General features: G+C 41.2%; 1 protein-coding gene across 1 annotated transcript; it reads left to right on the top strand.

Annotated features, from left to right (window-relative positions):
- The first annotated feature begins 9,606 nt into the window (after positions 1-9,606).
- Positions 9,607-16,923, top strand: BTF3 (basic transcription factor 3). The gene is made up of 5 exons (XM_039729905.1): positions 9,607-9,811; positions 12,994-13,107; positions 13,406-13,607; positions 16,025-16,081; positions 16,568-16,923. The coding sequence occupies exons 1-5, from the start codon at positions 9,743-9,745 to the stop codon at positions 16,612-16,614; spliced, it is 489 nt and encodes a 162-aa protein (XP_039585839.1). The 5' UTR covers positions 9,607-9,742; the 3' UTR covers positions 16,615-16,923.
- The last annotated feature ends 1,906 nt before the right edge of the window (positions 16,924-18,829 follow it).

Below are 18,829 nucleotides of genomic sequence, written 5' to 3' on the forward strand. Positions count from 1 at the left end.
CCTCCCGGCCTCACTCCATCCAGGAGGGGCTCCGGGGGTGCCGCGGGGAGACCGGTGCCTGATTTAGTGGAAAAGGGGGAAAATAAAGATAACACTTGACCTCCCTGCGGGGGAAAAAAAAAATTAAAAAAAAAAAAAAAGTACAGGTCTGTCGCAAAATGTAGGAGAATCTTAACAGAAACCCTCTGGAGGGTTCTAGGAGCTTCGCATCTTCCGGGGTTGCCCTCAGAGACGGGGTGCTGCTTCCCATGGGAAGGGAAGGGAGAAAAAATCAAACCGGAGAGGGAGGTGGTGAGTTAATAAACTTCAGACTTCTGTCCTCGGAATGGTTGACACACATCCTTCCCTACCTCTCCCCCATCATCCTCCAGAGTTTCACTTACTTTAGAATGAAATAAAATATCTCTTGCTGTCGACCTCACAAACTAAAAGAACAGCCTCCAAAACACACCACTATTCTCAGTTTAATTGTAAGGCTATGGTTATTAAAGAGAGAGAAGCAGTTCCCTCCATTATGAGAAACACTAACAGAGAATTAGCGTTACTTCCTTTGTATGTAAAGGAAAGAAATTCACCGGCCTTTAGAATGGGACTTTCGCTTTAAGTAGGAGCAACACCCATGAGAAAGCGACAGAGGACTGCTTGCTAATTTAGTGGCACTGTTCCCCTTTTCAGGTGATCTATTATACGACAGAAGACCGGGGCCCCCTTTACGTAAGGGCTGGAAGGGGAAAAAAAAAAAAGAGACAAAAACTCTACCAAAGATCCCAAACAAAAAAACTCCCCCACCCCCCCCCCCCATTACCATGGCCTTAAAAAGAAAGGCTTTGAAAAATCCCATCTTTCCCAGTTCTGGCAAGATAAACTGCAATCAAGATCCGACTGGGATAGGGGTAAAGGAGCATTTCGTTCTTGGGCAGAAATCGTCGTGAGAAGGGCAGACTGATGCATAAAGTCTCATTGATCAAATCTCGCTTTGCAAACAACGTACACACCCTTGAAATACGTTTTCGATATACTGTCCCAACCCAAAGCTACAAGCCACCCTGTTTCAAACCAAGTTCCATGGATTTACAACATAATCCTTTCTACTATTTCCAAATAATCCTATTTACATTTTGTTCACTACTAAGGCGCCTGCAAGACAATACCACCAAAAGTTACAAAACGGGGCGGGGGGAGGTGGGGGAAAGAAAAAGGAAACCCTCTAGACCCAGCAAATGACTATTTTTTTCTGCACAAAAATAGATATCACTCGGATTTACAGTTCCTACTGTTCACAAAATCTCTCTTCGAATTAATTTTAAGGTCATCGGGAAGCTACTAAAAGAAAGGCAAGATTTTTTTGTCTTCAAGAGGTTTCTTATCTTTACAAAGAGTTGCTATTTTATCCTTCTGCTTCCTTTTCCCTCCCCTTTATACTTCCTCTTCTCCTAGCCTGAACGTTTATCACAGTCATTAAAAAACCACGCTCTTAAGTACGAAGAACGGCGAAGTTTAAAATGCACGGGGAAGAGCCACTGCAGCGACACACCAGAAGAGCCGGGGTCTGCCCTCGATCCTCCGCTGGCAGAACGCACGGGTGTTTCACCGAGCGTGCGACCCCCGCGGCTCCTCGACAGCACCGAGCTCCCGCGAGCCTCGGCTGGCGTGCGGGTCTTTCTGGACGTGGCCGACCGGGGTGCCGTCGGGGGGTGGCATTTCCCTTGGTAAAACCCGGCCAGCGGCGGGGCCGCGGGCTTTGCCCTGTCCCCCGCCTCGCGGTCAGTCCCGCTCCGCGCCGCTCCGCTCCGGGCGCTGCTCTGCGCGGACGGGGGATGCCATCTACCGGCAAGGAGCGCCGGCGGTGGGACGCCGTGTGCGGGGCAGGGGCCCGGCGCCACCTCCCTGTCCAAAGCAGCCCCCGAGAAAGGCAGGGTCCAGCAGGAATCCTCCGCCCAGCGACTGAGCGAGACCCCGAGACCCTAAAGAAAAGCAGAGTTTTGGAGCCACTCCGCGAACTTCCTGGACCACCTTACCACCTCTGTGATGGGGCTTTTGCCCACACACACCCAACACCCAAATGACCACCCTTGACCCAGGATCTTGGGGGCTGTCTTCTATGGTTTCCTGCTAGTTGTGAATGATCTGATATATCATGCATCTAAAACCACAGTTGCACAGAAGCAGGATGAGAAATGCAGTTAGTCAGCTAGGGTTTATACTTTTTTTTTTTTGTTTGGGCATATTAAAATGAATAATAGGTTTTAAATTATTATGAATTGTAATTTTTGTTATATATTATACACACAATTCCTGCACGCATATACAGAACATCCACATTTTACCAATGCAGCCCAGGCCTTTATTAAAAATCGAAGATTACCCTGGGCACTATACAGGGCATTTTCAAGCAGCCACACTGGCATGCTGGCTGCAGTGCTCTGAGTTTTCTGGAGCTGCAGAACTGGATTTTTTCTTAATGTATAGAATCATTTTTTTAAATAATTTACATTTTCTGTGAATGTTGTGTTTTGGGCCAAAGATTGGACAGAATTCTGATCTGCTTGTGTCATAGAATGAACAAATGCTCCAGCAATGACCTTGCAAAAGGATGGTGGACAGTGACAACTGTCTTCTTTGCCCAGTGACTGCCATTTTATCTCCACTTTTTTGGATGTTTATTTTCCTCTACTCTTGCCACACAGTTTTGGGGAAGGTAACACTACCTTTAAACCTTCTGCAGAGGCCAGGATTACAATGTGTGTGTGTGATCACAATGCATTGGAGAAGGCTGGCAGCAGTCACCTGAAAAACTGAAGAAAATCTGGGGTTCCAACTATGTCTACTGCTGAAAAAGGGCTTATCATCCTTGGAGGTGATCTCCCCTCTACTCCTGTCAAACATTTTTTTCTTCTTGACCAAGTTGGGTTTGTTTAATTGTTTGTTTGGGTTGGATTTTGTCAGGGCTTTGTTTTGTTTGTTGGTTTGATTGATTTGGGCTTTTTTTTTCTTCCTTGTTCTACAATTCTTGTGGGCCACGTACATTTGTTCTGACAAGTGAAAATTACTATCTTTAAGGCCCTTTGCCTTTTAATTTCTGTAAAATGTGATTTAATATTCTCATGATGTTCTGATCTTAAGAAGCATTTTTACTACGTTAGACCAAGACCCATCTAGCAGCATAAACTGACTTCAACATCAACTAAGACCAGATGTTTAGGGAAGAATATAGGAACAAAACAAGTGTGTAAAATTAATTCCTAGCTGCCAGAAATGCAAGTTTCAAGCTGTTCATTTGTTTGCTTTAAAGCAGAGATAACATCTGAATTTAACAGCCTGTGAGAGAATTTATTCCATTAACTTATCCAATCATTTTTTAAAATCATGTACATTTACACCACTAAACATATTCTGTGGTGAAATGCTCCTAAGCTTTAACCATAAGTGGTAAGAAGTGTCTCTTTTAATTTGCTTTATTCAAGTCACCTGCTCATTTAAATGTGACACACTCTCATTTTTTTTAATGGAAGAGACAAAGAAAAAGTGTTGATAAACACTTTATTCCTGTTGCTCATGACTCCATAGATTCATTGGTCACCTTTTTTACATGCTGAGGAGCTCTCCTTCAGAATCACTGGAGTAGCACAGTGGTGATTATGTATTCCTGACAATATTTGTCATTGTCTCCACCTTTTTCCTTGTTCAACTCACCCCTATTATTTTCTTAATAGTCCTTCAAAACAGCATGAGATGCTTAAATATGCTTTGCCAGTTTTAATTCCAATTTATTATTTCTACCCCTTAAAGCCAGTAACTATTTCCGATGCTGGTGGAAGGATATCAGATTTACAAAATAAAGCACTGGCTGCTGGAGCAGAGTGCTTCTCATATGAACAAATCATGCTTGTTTAGGTTACCTTTAATTTCATAACTTCACCAACTACTGAAAACCTTTCTATAATTTTTCATATAAGCCTTTCTTTTTTTTTTTTTTTTTTTTGTTGTTGTTGTTGTTGTTGTTGTTGTTGTCTACAAGCTTTAGCAAACTAGGAGGGAGATCCCATAATTAGTGTCTCAAATATTTGAGATATTTTCCATTTCATTCTGTAGAGATGGAAGTAAGCCCCAAAGGAGTACAAATTCATTCATAAATTCAGCGAATATTGGCAGATATATTCTTTGTTCACTTAGAAATCCTTGGGGATAAGTTGTATTGTGATCAAAGACAAAGAAGATTAGTTTTTACATCTAGAACTTAGTGGGTAATGGGCTCCTGCCAGGACATCAGCAGAAATAGCAGCTAGCTGTTGCAGAAAGAGGAAGGCCTGTGCCTTGTTCAGCCTTTCCACATCTTGCCATGTATGGTCACCACTTTCCTCCTGCTGAGCACCAGCTGGACCAGGAGGTCTAGAAAATCAAACTCAAATCCAGAATGAATAAAAATTTTGCAGCTGCCAAGGCATTAATCAAAGATAGCATGATGGCACCTACACTTCTAAAGTGGGCCAAATTTAGTCCTGATTCATCCCAGGCTAAATGTGATACATTACATATTTATGTGCTAATGTTGGGTCATGTCGACAATGTTTTGACTTGTGTTAATTGTTTAAAGACAATACAAAGACCACTGTCTTAGCAGAAGTCAAAATATTTCTGTCATCATGGCTTGAAGGATTCAAGTCCTCTTGAATTCTGTGTATAGGATGTCTTTAGGAATAAACAGTTTGTTGAAATCTCTAACATCCATGCATAAATTTAAGGTATCACCTTTTTCGCACATAGCCAGTAAGGGATATAGTGACTTCTACCTCTTACTTATCTTCTAGCAGGATATTTGCTATTGACTAAGACTAACAGGCAAACCTTTCTTGGTGAGCTTTTGGCAGCCTTATTAATTTGAATTTCCAAACGTCCTGCAAAGCTTGTTTGAACCATGTACAGTGAGGGCAGGGGATTCTTGATGTAGCACTTCTCCAGCTACTGTCCAGTAGGACTCTGCAGGGTGTTACAGAAAGAGGCATCCTGGAGGTTGTAAAAAGCTTGTGATATGGCTTGAAGCCCAGGTAATTAGGGTTGCTGAGTTTAAAAGCTACAGTCATGGTGAGAAAAGGACACTGCAGCCTCTTTTCCTTGACATGAAAGCCTATTACAGATCAGCTCTGTGGCACATGATACAACATGGTAATACATGAGATGAAAACAGCACCAGACTTAGGTTGAATATTTCTGGGCTCCTATCAAAGTTTGTATATTTTATATCCCTTTAAAAGTTTCTAATTCTTCAGTAAGTCTAATGTCTAGGTATCTGGAGATGGTTTCTTTTCCATTCATCTCTCTCTCAACATTTTTGGCTCTCTACTCCATAATGCTGCTATTTTCCTCCATGAAATTGCTAACACACATGTGTATTTTCAAAATTACTTAGTGCTTTTGCCCTTATGTCCTGCAATTAAATACAGCATTTTTTTGAACAAATGTTTCTAAATGAAATTTTAACTATCAGATTTCTTTCACTGTCTAAAACAATGGGTTTTTTTTCCCTTGCTGTTTCTGGTAATCAAGACAAATATTGCTTCACTATAGCCTGATCACTTATATTTATGATCTGTGATTAGTTCTCTCAGTATGATACTAGCACCTCTCCTCAACATGCCCTGTTATTACTTATGCAGCACTGGCCATGACTTTTAGGAGAGCTTTTCCACTACCATTTTGAGAGCAAATGTCATTCTTCTGCCTTTAAACTTACATAAAATTTAGGAAACAATTTTTCCAAGTAACCATTTTAATGATCTTCCTCACTCCTATGCTGTGTAGCTAATGAACTTTCCTTTAGCAACGTATATTCTTTGATGTTTTTGAGGTCATGACTTTCACCCCTTTTCAGAACTGAAAAGGTGTTTACTAAGTTCAGGGTCCCTCTCAGTGGTACAGCCTTTGGATCTGCTTAATTTCTCAACAGAAGTTCTTCAGCTACAACTAAATTCAGGTTAAGGTTTATGCTTCCCATTATGGAATTACAAAAGAATAACTGAAGAAAGCAAGCCGATACTATTTTAGCTAAAATACTTTTTCTCAGATGTTCGTTTTTTGTAGGTCTCCTGTTTTTGTAAAGTTTGTTTTTTGAAGGTCTCCTGTTTGATCCACAAAATGTAACCAAATGTTGGAGCACCTTGAACTGCCACTTTTGAATCACTTTAGCTGAGTCCTGATACAACTCAGCGATGTGGTTTTCATCATAGTTTGTCTCCAAAAATCTCACATGAGAGCGTATGAGATCGTATCTCTAGATCAGTTGATCCTAAAATGCCAGCTGTAACAGCATTTTCTACAGTTTCTATCTTGGAAAAATCTTTCTGTGATTCATTTTCACTTCAGTATTTTTGTTTAATAAAATATTTTGCTTGCTTGTAATCATCATTTGGCCTAGCAATTCTAGAATATTTCACATATATCGATGGCAGATTGTGATAAATCTGAAGCAGATTGATTTTTACTTTCAAGAGCTTGCAGTCACTCAGGTTTGTTCTGTGTTTTTTTCATCTCGGTTCTCTTCACTTTTTCTGCAGGTACATTGGCAGTTTCATCCTGCAATACATTTATAAGCTTTCTTTTTAGTTCCTAAGAAACTCTGTCTTACCCAAACACCCCCTTCTCCTAAATCTGCTTTTTTCCCCCCTCCTTCTCAATTATATGCTGGGGTTGCTAGTTCAGATAAATAATATGGGCTCCCCCCACCCAACCCCTGCCATCTTTTCTCCACAAACTGATTAACTGTTCAAATTTTCCAGATACTGTGGACAAAATTTTTGGAAGTTCCCCCACCATCTTTTACAGTTACTTGATCATTCCCTAATTTTCATCTCTGATTCACTGGTAGGAGGAACAGAGGCTGCTGCTCTTCAGCAGTGCCTTTTGAATCATCGTCTCCCTGAGAATTTTTATCACCACCAGATGGAGTAATTTTGGGATTATCATTAATTTTGACTAGTTACAAAGGCTTCGATTTTCACAGGATCAATATTTTTTGTACAAATTATCACTCAGCTCTGGTGTAGTGAAGAGATGATGTAAGAGCAAACTAAATTTACAGACACATAAGAAGTAGTGCCTTGGCAAAACCTTGTCTATGGGGAATACTAACAAGGGAGACAATGTTAATCAATAAAGAAGGATAGATTAATTATTAACATATCTTACAGGAACAAGGCCAAAGAGAATAGTTGACTGAGGATATTCCAGGGAAGAATCAGTATAAAAGGCATAAAAGTGCAGGGTGAGAAGGCAAGGCCAGCATTATTTCTACAGGTGCTAGTAGGCTCATCAGGTTCAGTTGTGGTGGTGATTGGGACCATGGAGCAGCAAGGCTCCTCCTCTCTTGCATCACTCTGTGAGCACGTGTAGCACTGATGAGAATGCCAGGCTTCTTCCCCCATAAATCTGCTCCTGCCCTCTGCTGTGCAACACAGCTCCTGCAATGACTGCTTTGCCTTCTGTTGGAGCCAGACATGCACATTCCCCATGCTGTGAGATTAGTCCCACTCGTCAGAGTAAACACAAACGCACTGGCAAACTTGTGGGGAACTGAAATTGTAGACTGTGAATGATCTCTGCCTCAGAAATGTGAACTGAGGAACAAGGTTTACGTATATACTCAAAGGCAGCAGCAACTGCGTGAGCTAGGGACTGGGAGGTGTGTGTGTTTGGCTCCCAGAAGAGGACTCGGAAAACACAAAGACTGATAATACATGAAAAAGGTAGATTAAGGCCTCTGTGAGGGAAAACACGGCTACAGGAGAACGTCTCTGAGGGATCCAGCAAGGGCACACAGATGGTATCCAGTGACCAGCAGCAAACAGCTGCGTGTGGGTAGCTTCTAAATCACAGTAACATAACAGAGGAGAAAAAGCCACAGTGAAAAACACACAAGGTGGAAGAAATAAAAAGAACAAGGGTTGTTACACAGGCAGCAGTGACAGGAAAAAATTCAGTAGTTTGGCTGGGCAGGGGCAGCTGGGGGCATCGGGGATTGGTTCACTTAAGGGGCCCCATCACAGAGCTCTGCACTGACCAGCTGGGAGAAAGGAGGCGAGTTGTTGGGGACAGCAGGGAGAAGCACAGCCATGGGCTTTGAGAGGGGGCCTGCACTACAAAAGGGAGAAAGAAACATAATGCTCACGTTTTCTAGCATAAAAATAATAAACTTGTAAATAGTGAGGCCACATCTGAAGCACTATGTCTAGTTCTGGACCCCTCAGTACAAGAAAGACAAGGAACTACTGGAGAGGGTCCAGCCACACATGCACAATTGCTGGAGTCATCTCTCTTATGACAGACTGTGGGAGCTGGGCCTGTTTAGTCTAGAGAAGACTAAAAAGGATCTTGTCAATACGTATAAATATCTCAAAGACAGGTGTCAAGAGGGTGCTGCCAGACTCTTTTCAGTTGTGCATAGTGAAAGGACCAGGACCAGTGGCCTTAAGTTAAAACACAAGAAATTCCACCTCAACATGAGGGATAACTTCTTTATATTGATGGTGGTGGAGCACTGGAACTGCCCAGGGAGGCTGTGGAGTGTCTCCCTCTGGAACTGTTCGAAACCTGTGTGTTCTGTGTCACCTGCTCTGGGTGATCCTGACTTAGCAGAGGCATTGGACTGGATGATCTCCAGAGGTCCTTTCCAACCCCAATGGTTCTGTGACTCTGTGATGCCAGACCATGGATGTGAAGCCTGTGGTGGGGAACTTCCCTGGCAAGGCTGCAGGTGGGACAGTGGGCAGCAAAGTGAGTAAGGCATGGCAAATCTGAGGCACGGTGAGTGTTGGGTCCTGCCCTTTGGCACAACAACCCCAGGCAGTGCCACAGGCTGGGGCAGAGTGGCTGCAAAGCTGCCACAGGAAAAGGAGCTGGGGGTGCTGCTGACAGCAGCTGAACATGAGCCAGCAGGGCCCAGGTGGCCAAGAAGGCCAATGGCATCCTGGCCTGGACCAGCAATGGTGTGGCCAGCAGGAGCAGGGCAGGGATTGTCCCCTGTACTCAGCACTGGGGAGGCCACATCTCCAGTGCTGTGTCCAGTCCTTGGCTCTTCACCAGGAGGACATTGGGGTGCTGGCAGAAGACCAGAGGTGGCCAACAAAATGCCCGGTGAAGGGTCTGGAGCAGAAGTCCCATGGGGAACAGCTGAGGGAGCTGGGATTGTTTAGCCTGGAGGAGACTGAGGGGTGACCTTATCGCTCTCTACAACTGCCTGAAAGGAGATGCAGCAAGGGGACAGTCGACATCTAGAGGAATTTCTTCACAGAAAGGGTGACAAGATACTGGAATGGGCTCCCCAGGGAGATGCTAGAGTTACTATTCCTGAAGTTGTCTAAGGAAAGTCCGGCTGACACGGTGATGTTGGCTCACGCGGCGGACTCCATGACGCCGCACTCCTTCTCCCAAGCCAGGGGATCCCGGGCTCCCACGGCCCGCTCTGAGGGCGGCGGGGCGCCGGGCCACGGCCGGCAGGGCAGCGCGGCTCGGCCGGGGCGGTGGGCGCTGTGGTGGTTGGGGAAAGGGACGGCGGTTACGGGCTGGGCCCGAAGGGAGGTTCGGCGGGGCTCGGCGGCTCTGCCCGCGATCTGAGGCCGTTCCGGGCCCGTGGCGGGGCGCGGCTGCCCGGGAACGCGTGTGGGTGTGTGTGAGGGGCGGCTGCAGAGCCCCGTGCCCCCGCCTGCGTTCCCACACCCGCCTGCTCCGGGCGCTCTTGTTGTTTCCGCAGATGAAGGAGACCATCATGAACCAGGAGAAGCTGGCCAAGCTTCAGGCCCAAGTGCGCATCGGTGGCAAGGTAGGAGCCGCCTCCCTGCGCTGCTGTCGGGATTGCGTGTCCTTCCCGTGTGTCGGGCCTGGCAGAAGGGGTCCCGGAAACGGCTGTGTGGAGCAGCCCTGGGTGCTCTCAGCTGTGCTGGACTTTCCTCAAGGGAATCTGTGCTCCTCCATGACCCCCTGAAGTCACTTTTGTTGGTGCAATATGTAGTAGCTGAATCTCTAGGCATTTCTCTGTGCGTGTGTTTTGTTACAGAGATTTAATATTCTTTATTAGGGTGAATGGGAATCTAATCATCAGCAAGGTCAAGTGCAAGGTACTACAACTGGGTCAGAGCAAGCCTGGCACCAGCACAGGCTGGGGATGGACAGATCACAGCAGCCCTGCCCAGAAGGACCTGGGGGTGCTGGTGGCTGAGAGGCTGGACATGAGCCAGCCATGGGCACTCCCAGCCCAGAGAGCCACACGTGTGCTGGGCTGCATCCAGAGCAGGGTGGGCAGCAGGGCCAGGGAGGGGATTCTGCCCCTCTGCTCTGCTCTGCTCAGACCCCACCTGCAGGGCTGCAGCAGCTCTGGGGCCCCAGCGTGGGAATGTCATGGAGATGTTGCAGCAAGTCCAGAGAAGGGACAGCAAGTTGGTCAGCAAGAGAGCTGGAGCTCCTCTTTTGTTATAGCAGTCTGAGAGAACTGGGCCTGCAGAAGAGGAGGCATTGGGGCCTAATTGTGGGCTCCTAGTACCTGAACAGAGCCTACAGGAAAGATGCATTAAGACTATTTACAAGAGCAAGTAGTAGCATGTCAAGGGGATATGGGTTTAACTTTGAAGTAGGTTTAGATTGGATATTAGGAGAAAATTCTTTACTGTGAGGCTGGTCAGGCACTGGAACAAGTTGCCCAGAGAAGCTGTGGATGCTACATCCCTGAGGGTGTTAAGGGCTAGGTTGGATGGGAGTATCCTGGTCTAGTTAGAGGAGTCTTTGCCCATGGCAGGAGGGTTGGAAGTAGATGGTCGTTGTAGTGCTCTTGCAGCCATCCCATGCTAATTGTATGGGCTGTTTTAGAAGACGTGTGGGATTTGAAGTGAATATACCGTACAGCAGATGAGGTTGGGTATAGTTTTCATAACAGACCTTAGAGATCTTATGTTACTGACTTGTCAAAAATACTTAAGGTGCTCAAGGCAGTTTTTTTGCCTTTCTGCACAAAGTTGAAAATTCTATGCTTGTCGTACTTCTGTAACTGCAGACTAATATAATCAGAGAATTTTGTTATATCTGAATATCTGTTATATCTGAATGTATGTATTTGTGTTGTGTGTTTACTTATAATGTGAGAAAAGTATGTTCAATATAGTCACATGTCAGTAAACATTTTAATTACAGTCTCAATCTTAATACAGGAATTTTTCAGGAATCTTTCATACCTGAGGGAGTATACACAATGTTCTAGATTAAAAATTGTTCAACAGAACTCTTCCTTACAGAGTTTCCAGGAGCTTTCACTCCAGTGTTTGTTGGAGTTTTTTTTTCTTTTCGCAATTGCTGGAGATTTAGGCAGCCTAAAGCAGGGTTTATGTAGTAATTACCTACTTTGGTATTTTTTGCATATTCTTGGTATATGTTAATGGTTAATTAGAGAACTCCTGTATTATATTGCTGACTGTATGCATGTTAACCAGTGTGTGTTTATTGACTATAGAGGCGTTTAATGTCTGTCATGTGAGAGCATGCATTCAGATTACAGGTCTTGCAGCTTGCTGGTCAATATAGGGCTTTTATAGGCATTAAGCAAAGCTTAGAATGGTAATTTAATTTTAAAATTGGCTTGTGAACTAGTTGGAATGCCTGAACCTGCCATATTATTATTTTTTTATAATGGGAAATTATTTCTGATATCTTCATGGCATTGTTGCCACATAAGTTGAGATGGATGTGAAGGAGGTACATCTTCCTCCATATTCCTTGATTCAAGATGTCATGTTATGAAATTTACTGAGAATTTTGTTGTCCAGAGGCATTTAGCATATGCCTTTCCTAGCTCAGTTCTTGGGTAGACAAGGCACTAAAATAAAGCATTTGTATTACTTTTAGTAGTTTCCACACCACTGTGTGTGCTAACCCGACCGTAGCAGGGTGTGAATATCAAGTTTTCTAGACAAAAACTTAAATGTTTGAGTGGTAGTTTTCCAAGCGTTGTTCATAGGAATTTGTCACTAATGTTCCTCATTGTTGGTAACCAAATTATGTTAGAGTTGTTACTGTCCAAACAACTTTTAAACTTCTGACTGTAAACTGAAAAGGAATTTCAGCCGTTTATAAGGTTAAGCAGTAACACATTATCTTCTTGTTAGCATGTGTTAGATGAGCAGCTGGAGTGGGAGGACTTAGATTAGTAGTTACATGATGTCAAAAAGTAGCTTGGTTTCACTTTTTCACAGACATTTTTTGTCAGATTTTCTTAAACCCTTGTGTAAGAAATTGGAAAATGAGAAAGCAGAAAATGTCAGATAAATAGATATATTCTAATGTGGGACGTTTATTTCCCTGGGGAAATCTAGAGCTTTGGGTCTGTAGGACAATTTAATCTTTGCTTGCTTGGTTTCTAAACAGGGCTGGTCAGAACACCAAAAAATGTATTTATGAAATATTTTGGAAAAGTAGGCATTCTTCAAATATGTAAATCTGCCAGATGAAAGATGGCTATTTAGAATAAAAATATAATATTTTTACTTTTCTCATATTCATTTGTTTATGATCTGTTCATAGCCTTACAGCCTCTGACTTTCACCAAAATTTTGCTATAATCTAAGAAAGATAATCTAAGGAAAAACTAGTAACTTTTAGAAATTGCTTGAAACTGTTCATTCTTCAGTTTTATGTGTTATGATGACTTGGGTTAATGAGGGTAAATTTGCAACTTCCCTTTTCTAAGATGTTGCAGTAAACCATGACATTTGTGGAATAAAAATTCTCTGGCATTGCTTCTTAAAACCTTATGCTTTTCCTACATGTGCAAATCTTGCCTTAGTGCAAGAGAAAAGCTGCTGCAGTGCAGTTGGGCAGCAGGGTTGCATGCACTGAAACACAGGTGCAGTATGTTATGTTGATTTGTAGAGATTGTAAAGTAGTTATACAGCCCTCAGGAGCAGAGTTTGTAAGAACTATTTAAGCTTTACCTTCTAATTTTTTTTTTTTTTTGCAAAGGGTACTGCCCGCAGAAAGAAGAAGGTTGTTCACAGAACAGCTACAGCAGATGATAAAAAACTTCAGTTTTCATTGAAGAAACTGGGAGTCAACAATATTTCTGGAATTGAAGAGGTAATTGCTTAGAAGGAAAAAAAAATATATATATTTAAAAAGAAAATGTATTAAAATCAATTTTTTGGTAAGTAACATAGGTCCTAAACTTGTCTGTAAATGATCAATAGGTCTTCCTGGAGCTTTAAGAATTTTAATTTCTGTTAAATTGAAAAATCCTGTTAAGACTGATTCAAATACTCGTTGTTTTTTTCTTTTTTTTTTTTTTTTTTTCTTGCAGGTAAACACCGTTAAATTGAAAAATCCTGTTAAGACTGCTTCAAATACTCTTGTTTTTTTTGTTTTTTTTTTCTTGCAGGTAAACATGTTTACCAATCAAGGAACAGTCATTCACTTTAATAACCCAAAAGTTCAGGCATCTCTGGCTGCTAACACTTTCACTATCACCGGCCATGCTGAGACAAAGCAGCTGACAGAAATGCTGCCTAGCATCCTAAACCAGCTCGGAGCTGACAGCCTGACCAGCCTCAGGAGATTGGCAGAAGCCCTACCCAAGCAATGTAGGTTGAAACTTGAATGTGTTTCATGCTGACATGAGGCTTATTTCAGTAGCAGTTTATAAAGAAACCAAACGCTTTAAAATCAATTTTATTTATAACTCAAACCCAATGGCAAGTATGACTCAGTAATGCGAAATCACCTGTTACTGTGTCTTATAGCTGGGTTAGCACTGGAAAACTGTAGCCAGACTTGATTTTCTGGTACTTTTCTTCTCGATGTGTCTGCCAGATTTTGACATATCTTGTTCGTTATAGCTGGGTGGATTAATTACTCTGTGTTAGGTTTCAAAGAAGGATAAGCTTGAGTATATCTCTTGACATTTGGAATGGAAATGCAAGTAATGGGGAGAGGGACATAACAGATATCTTGCAATTGCTTTTCTCATTCACAGGTGTGGTGAAGGTATTTCTCCATGGGCTTTTTCATAACTAGGAAGAAATTACAGGGTATTTATAAGGAAGTACATTGTAATTTCATTATGTGCAAAACAATGGAGAAAACAGGGCTGATATGAGGATTAAGTTAGATACACCAACTTCCTATTCCATACTTAAAATAGTAAAAAAGTATGAACATTTGTTCCTTCTAAAATGGGAAGAGTACAGGAAGGAGTTAAATATGTAGTTTGATAAAGGTGCTGTGCTGCTGCTACAGGATGAAAATCAGGAGTGAAAGACTTGTTGGCACTGGGGACATTCCTTGTGTCCTATGTGTACAGTCTTCCTGCTTTCTAAAATATCTTAAGCCAATGGCTTTAAAGATATGGAACAGCCTAAACATGGAAAAAATGAGATAAAGTCATTGTGTCTGGTCTTTGGCGATTCTAATTTGATTGTTAATTTATTATTCTTCCTCTGCTTTGTTGCCAAAGCAGCCTCTATTTTCATTCCTAAAATTGATGGTGCCCTCCTGGCGACTTACCGATGAAAAAATTTTGCTAGAACTGGTCCTCAGGATATGTGGTAAAGTATTCTTTGTCATGGTCCTCAAAGCATGAGGATCATTACATCAGCTGTGTGATAGTAGTAGAGCTTGAAAGAAAAGAGTACTTGGAAGGATTTAGAATGATTGCTGAAGTTTGTTTTCTGATAACAATGAGAAGTCAGTTATAAGAGGGTATATTCTAGGCTAAATTGTGGAGTTTTAGAAAGAGGGAAGCTTGTTTGAAGTGATTACTTTTTATGTTCTAGTAAATGGCTATTTCTTTCCACTAAGAGTGGATGCCGGAACTAGTTGCACAAAACTTCCTATTCAGCATTGTCAGCTAGATTTGGAAGCCTAACATCAATGATTCAAGCATCTGATGATTGTAGATGCTAAAGTAAACTTGGACTGGTCTTGGGGATGAGAGAGAATGCAGGTAATTTAGGAGAAAATAATATGGTTTACTTTTCAGTTTTTGTTTTTAATGTTAAGATGCACTTAAGATTTAACAACTTCCTGCTGCTTAAAAAATAAATGAAGGTCAGTGATGTCCTTGTTCCAAGTCCTTTCAAAACAAAGTTTATTTATCAGTTCTGGTTCTCTAGAAATTAATGTACAGATCTAGTAAGAAACCATCTTTTTCCTCATGCTTTTCTTAAAAACTGAGAAGGATTAATTAGAATAAAGCTAAGGTAGTAGAGAGTAAGAGACAATGTGACAGTACAGCTAAGAATAGTTGTGGAGTAGTGCACAGGCACCCAGACACTTGAGATACCTGTTTGTAGCATTATACTTCTGCCGAGTTCAGCAGATGCTCACTAGTCTACTACAGTGGAGATGGTTAAGTCTCACTACCTCTGTCAAATGCAACAGGAATGGTTAAAGAAATTACTGAGTCAGCAAACATGTGGACCAGAATGCTAGGTCACCTCAGCCACCTGAGGAGTGTAAAATTGTGTGTCCAGTTTCAAATTCCTCTGACTTTGCCAGGGAACAGTAATACCTTTTATGTCCTTCTTCTAGTTGTGTTTGTGTGCAACTTCACAATTACACCTCAGCTTTCTTTGGATGTGTAGGATAATAAGATCCTTTCTAGTCCTTAAAACTTGGTGATGTAAAATATGTAAATTTAAAGGCCATGTGGTAGTCCGTAAACTAATCTACTTTCAGGAAAAACTGATAAAATCAATCTCCAGTTGTATTTGGAAATTATTTTTGTGCAGAGTACTCAATATCTACATACAAGATGGTGACTAGTATGCTGTTTAGCATGCATCTTCTAATTTTACTACTGGGCTGTTTAAACATTATCAGTAAAAAAGGGAATGTAAACTTCCTACATTAGATAAAGAGTTTTACTTACAAAACTGGATAAAGCATTGCAGCTTAGCCCAGAATCTTTGATAATGTTTCCGAGAACACAAAGCTAAACAATAAATCAAAATGCCCATGATGACCTTGAATAAAGCTTTTGAACTACTTGCTCTTGCAGCTGTGGACGGAAAAGCACCACTTGCTACTGGTGAAGATGATGATGATGAAGTTCCAGGTAAGAAAAACGTGCAGTGGAGGAGAATGAATTTAATTTTGCTGAGAGGTCTTACACATAGCATAAGATCAGACCAGGGATAGTAAGAGTGATGTCTAGTGAGTTGTTGTCACAGAATTTCTGTGGGCAGATTATTTCATTAATTTCAGATACCATGAGAGACTGTGCAGTTTGAGCTAGCATTTTGGTCCTGTATTGAAGTGATAGCTATGACTAAGATCATTATTTAATATTTAATGAGAAACTACCTTGTCAGAATCACTGCCCAGTTGTTACAGTGAAGTTAAATGCTTTCAGAATTGTTCTTTTTAATGAATCATCCAGAATTTATTTGGTTGAGCAGTATTTGCTCTGTATTTTACAGCTGAAAGTTTTTATGGTATAAAAACTTGATATCCTTAAAGTCAGACTTAGGAAAAAAATTCAAACCCAAAATGTTTGGTAAAGGTGAAGTGGATCAAACTAATTCCAACAATCTTTTTCTAGATCTTGTTGAAAACTTCGATGAAGCTTCGAAGAATGAGGCAAACTGAACTGTCACCTCCTGAATAAAATTAAAACTTGAAAAAGCTATATGGAGCTGCTATTTTATATTGTGACTGCCTTGATTTATTTCCTGATGAGATCTCAAGATCTGTGATATTTGGAAACTCCTTGAATCTACAGCTCCTTAGTTACTGCTTGTACACTATTACTTTTGTGGCCCGATTGAACAAACCTATGCTTTGAAATAAGTCAGATTGCTAACAAATTTCTGCCTAGACACATTTTTTGAGTAACTTCTATACAAGCAAACACTCATCTTTAATGAACTTTGGCATACAATAAAAATATAAAACAAAGTTTCTGGTGTGACTTTTTGTCAGAAAATCAGGGACAAAAATATTAAACAACAGGTCCTAAATATTAAACAATCTTAAAATATTTTGCTTTGCTGCAGAGCATCCTCCTTTTGCTGTGTTAAAAAGCTGACTCCTGGAAAAAAATCTTTCTGTGCATAATGAAACCTTTTGGACTTAATTGGTGAATTTCTGGTGTTGCAGGTTAGAGCTCGGTAGGCTGTAAGTCAGTTTGTAATGATTTAAGAAATAGAATTGTATTTTAGCAACAGTTAATGGTGGCTTAATCTAACACAAAACATGGAAGTCAAGGAAGAATTTTTGCTTGCCAGCTTCTTGCTGCTGTTCTTCATGGCCTTGGGGAGCTACATGTGAGTGTTAAACTTTTATCTTCAGTGAGTGTTTAATAGATATTTGCATGGTGCAACTGTTTAATGGGTTAAACAATATCATTTTAATTTTATTTACCTGAAAACAAGAGTTATATGGGGGAATGAAGCACGGAAAGGAGGAAAAGCATTAATAAAATTGACAGTGGCTCTTAACTAAGTGTATTTACCAATTTCAGATGTATTAACTAATAATTTAAATGCTTCAGGAATGTGTTGTTTTTATTGCTTTTTGGGTTTTTTTGTTGTGTTTCAGAGAAAAATATAACTAAAAAGTTTTCAGGGAAGGAGTTGCTATACCCATAGAAAAGCTCTCAGTGTGCCTGGAAAAGGGTGGGTCTGTGTCTGACTTGCCAAGCATGTTTGTCATGGAGTACATTGGGAAACAGTGGAGGAACTTGTTCAAGCCCTAAAACTCCTGTGGTTTGAGGTAAGATAGCAGACTAATGTGAGCATGACATGGCTGAAGTTGGGTGCAAGAACTTTGGGTAACAATTTTGGAGTACTTGTCTTGGTTTATAAGTACTTCAACAGTGAGCTGTGCTTGCACCATTGAATTAGCTTAAAAAGTGCATTCATTGAGTTGTGGCAGTAAGGTAGGAAAACTAGGCCTGTGTGAATTTGACTTTTGAAATAAGGATGGCAAATGTAATTGCTGTGTATAAAGGAAAAAAACAAAATCTGCAGAGAATCTTGCCAGATTTCCTGTGACCTGTTGAATAAATAAATGACATGCTGGGTTTTTATGAATGTGTTACCTGTTGTGTGATTCAGACATGCTAGTCCACATAAATTGCTTTAAGCCATTGTAGCCCTTCTGGTTTCTGTCTTACAAAGTAACTTCGGGCCTTGCAGAGATGTTAGAGACTGTGTTAGCCTTTTCCTGTCCAAGAGACATACATTTAGTACTTAAAAAATAAGATCCTTACTAAAGCAGTGTCTTTGAAGTGCAATATAAGTCTAATCTAGTGATCAGCATCCATGTGACATGCCTGTGGAATGTCTTTGTGCAAGGTATGCTCCCAGTACACTCCCAGTCAGGAAATACTGGCATAACCTCAGTCTTCAGACTCGGACTGAGGATAAATGTATGAGCAAAACATGTTCTTAACTATAGCAGAGTCTAAATGGAAGTAAAGTACCTATCTGGTAAGGTTATAGTATTCTTTATGTGTAATGTAGTGTTCAGTTCTGGACTCATTATTTTTCTCTTGGTAAAATGATATGGTAAGGAGTTTAGTTATGGTTTTCCTAATCTGTCATTAATTACTAGAAACTGAGAATAGTTGTGCTGATGTTTCTCATGCGGTTGAACTTCTGGGTAACCATACTGTAATTATGCTATTACAGATTCATATCTAGTTTTACTCAAGGAAAATGATTCTCCCTTCCAGATATTTTGGACAATGGAAAAATGAAAACAAATGCCTGTGTTTCTACTGAGTTTTTATTTTTAAAAGGCTAAAGGAATGTTCAGGTTCTGTCACATTAAGCACTGAAATAGCTTAACTCAATGCAGT

Source organism: Passer montanus, unplaced genomic scaffold (genome assembly GCF_014805655.1).
Source record: "Passer montanus isolate IOZ18808 unplaced genomic scaffold, ASM1480565v1 scaffold7, whole genome shotgun sequence".
Lineage (NCBI taxonomy): Eukaryota > Metazoa > Chordata > Aves > Passeriformes > Passeridae > Passer > Passer montanus.

Excerpts from the sequence above, each read along its gene's own strand:
- BTF3 (XM_039729905.1), top strand. The coding sequence starts at position 9,743 with ATGAAGGAGACCATCATGAACCAGGAGAAGCTGGCCAAGCTTCAGGCC. Across the intron at positions 9,812-12,993 it reads AAGTGCGCATCGGTGGCAAG|GGTACTGCCCGCAGAAAGAA; the intron begins GTAGGAGCCGCC and ends TTTTTTGCAAAG. Across the intron at positions 16,082-16,567 it reads TGATGATGATGAAGTTCCAG|ATCTTGTTGAAAACTTCGAT; the intron begins GTAAGAAAAACG and ends ATCTTTTTCTAG.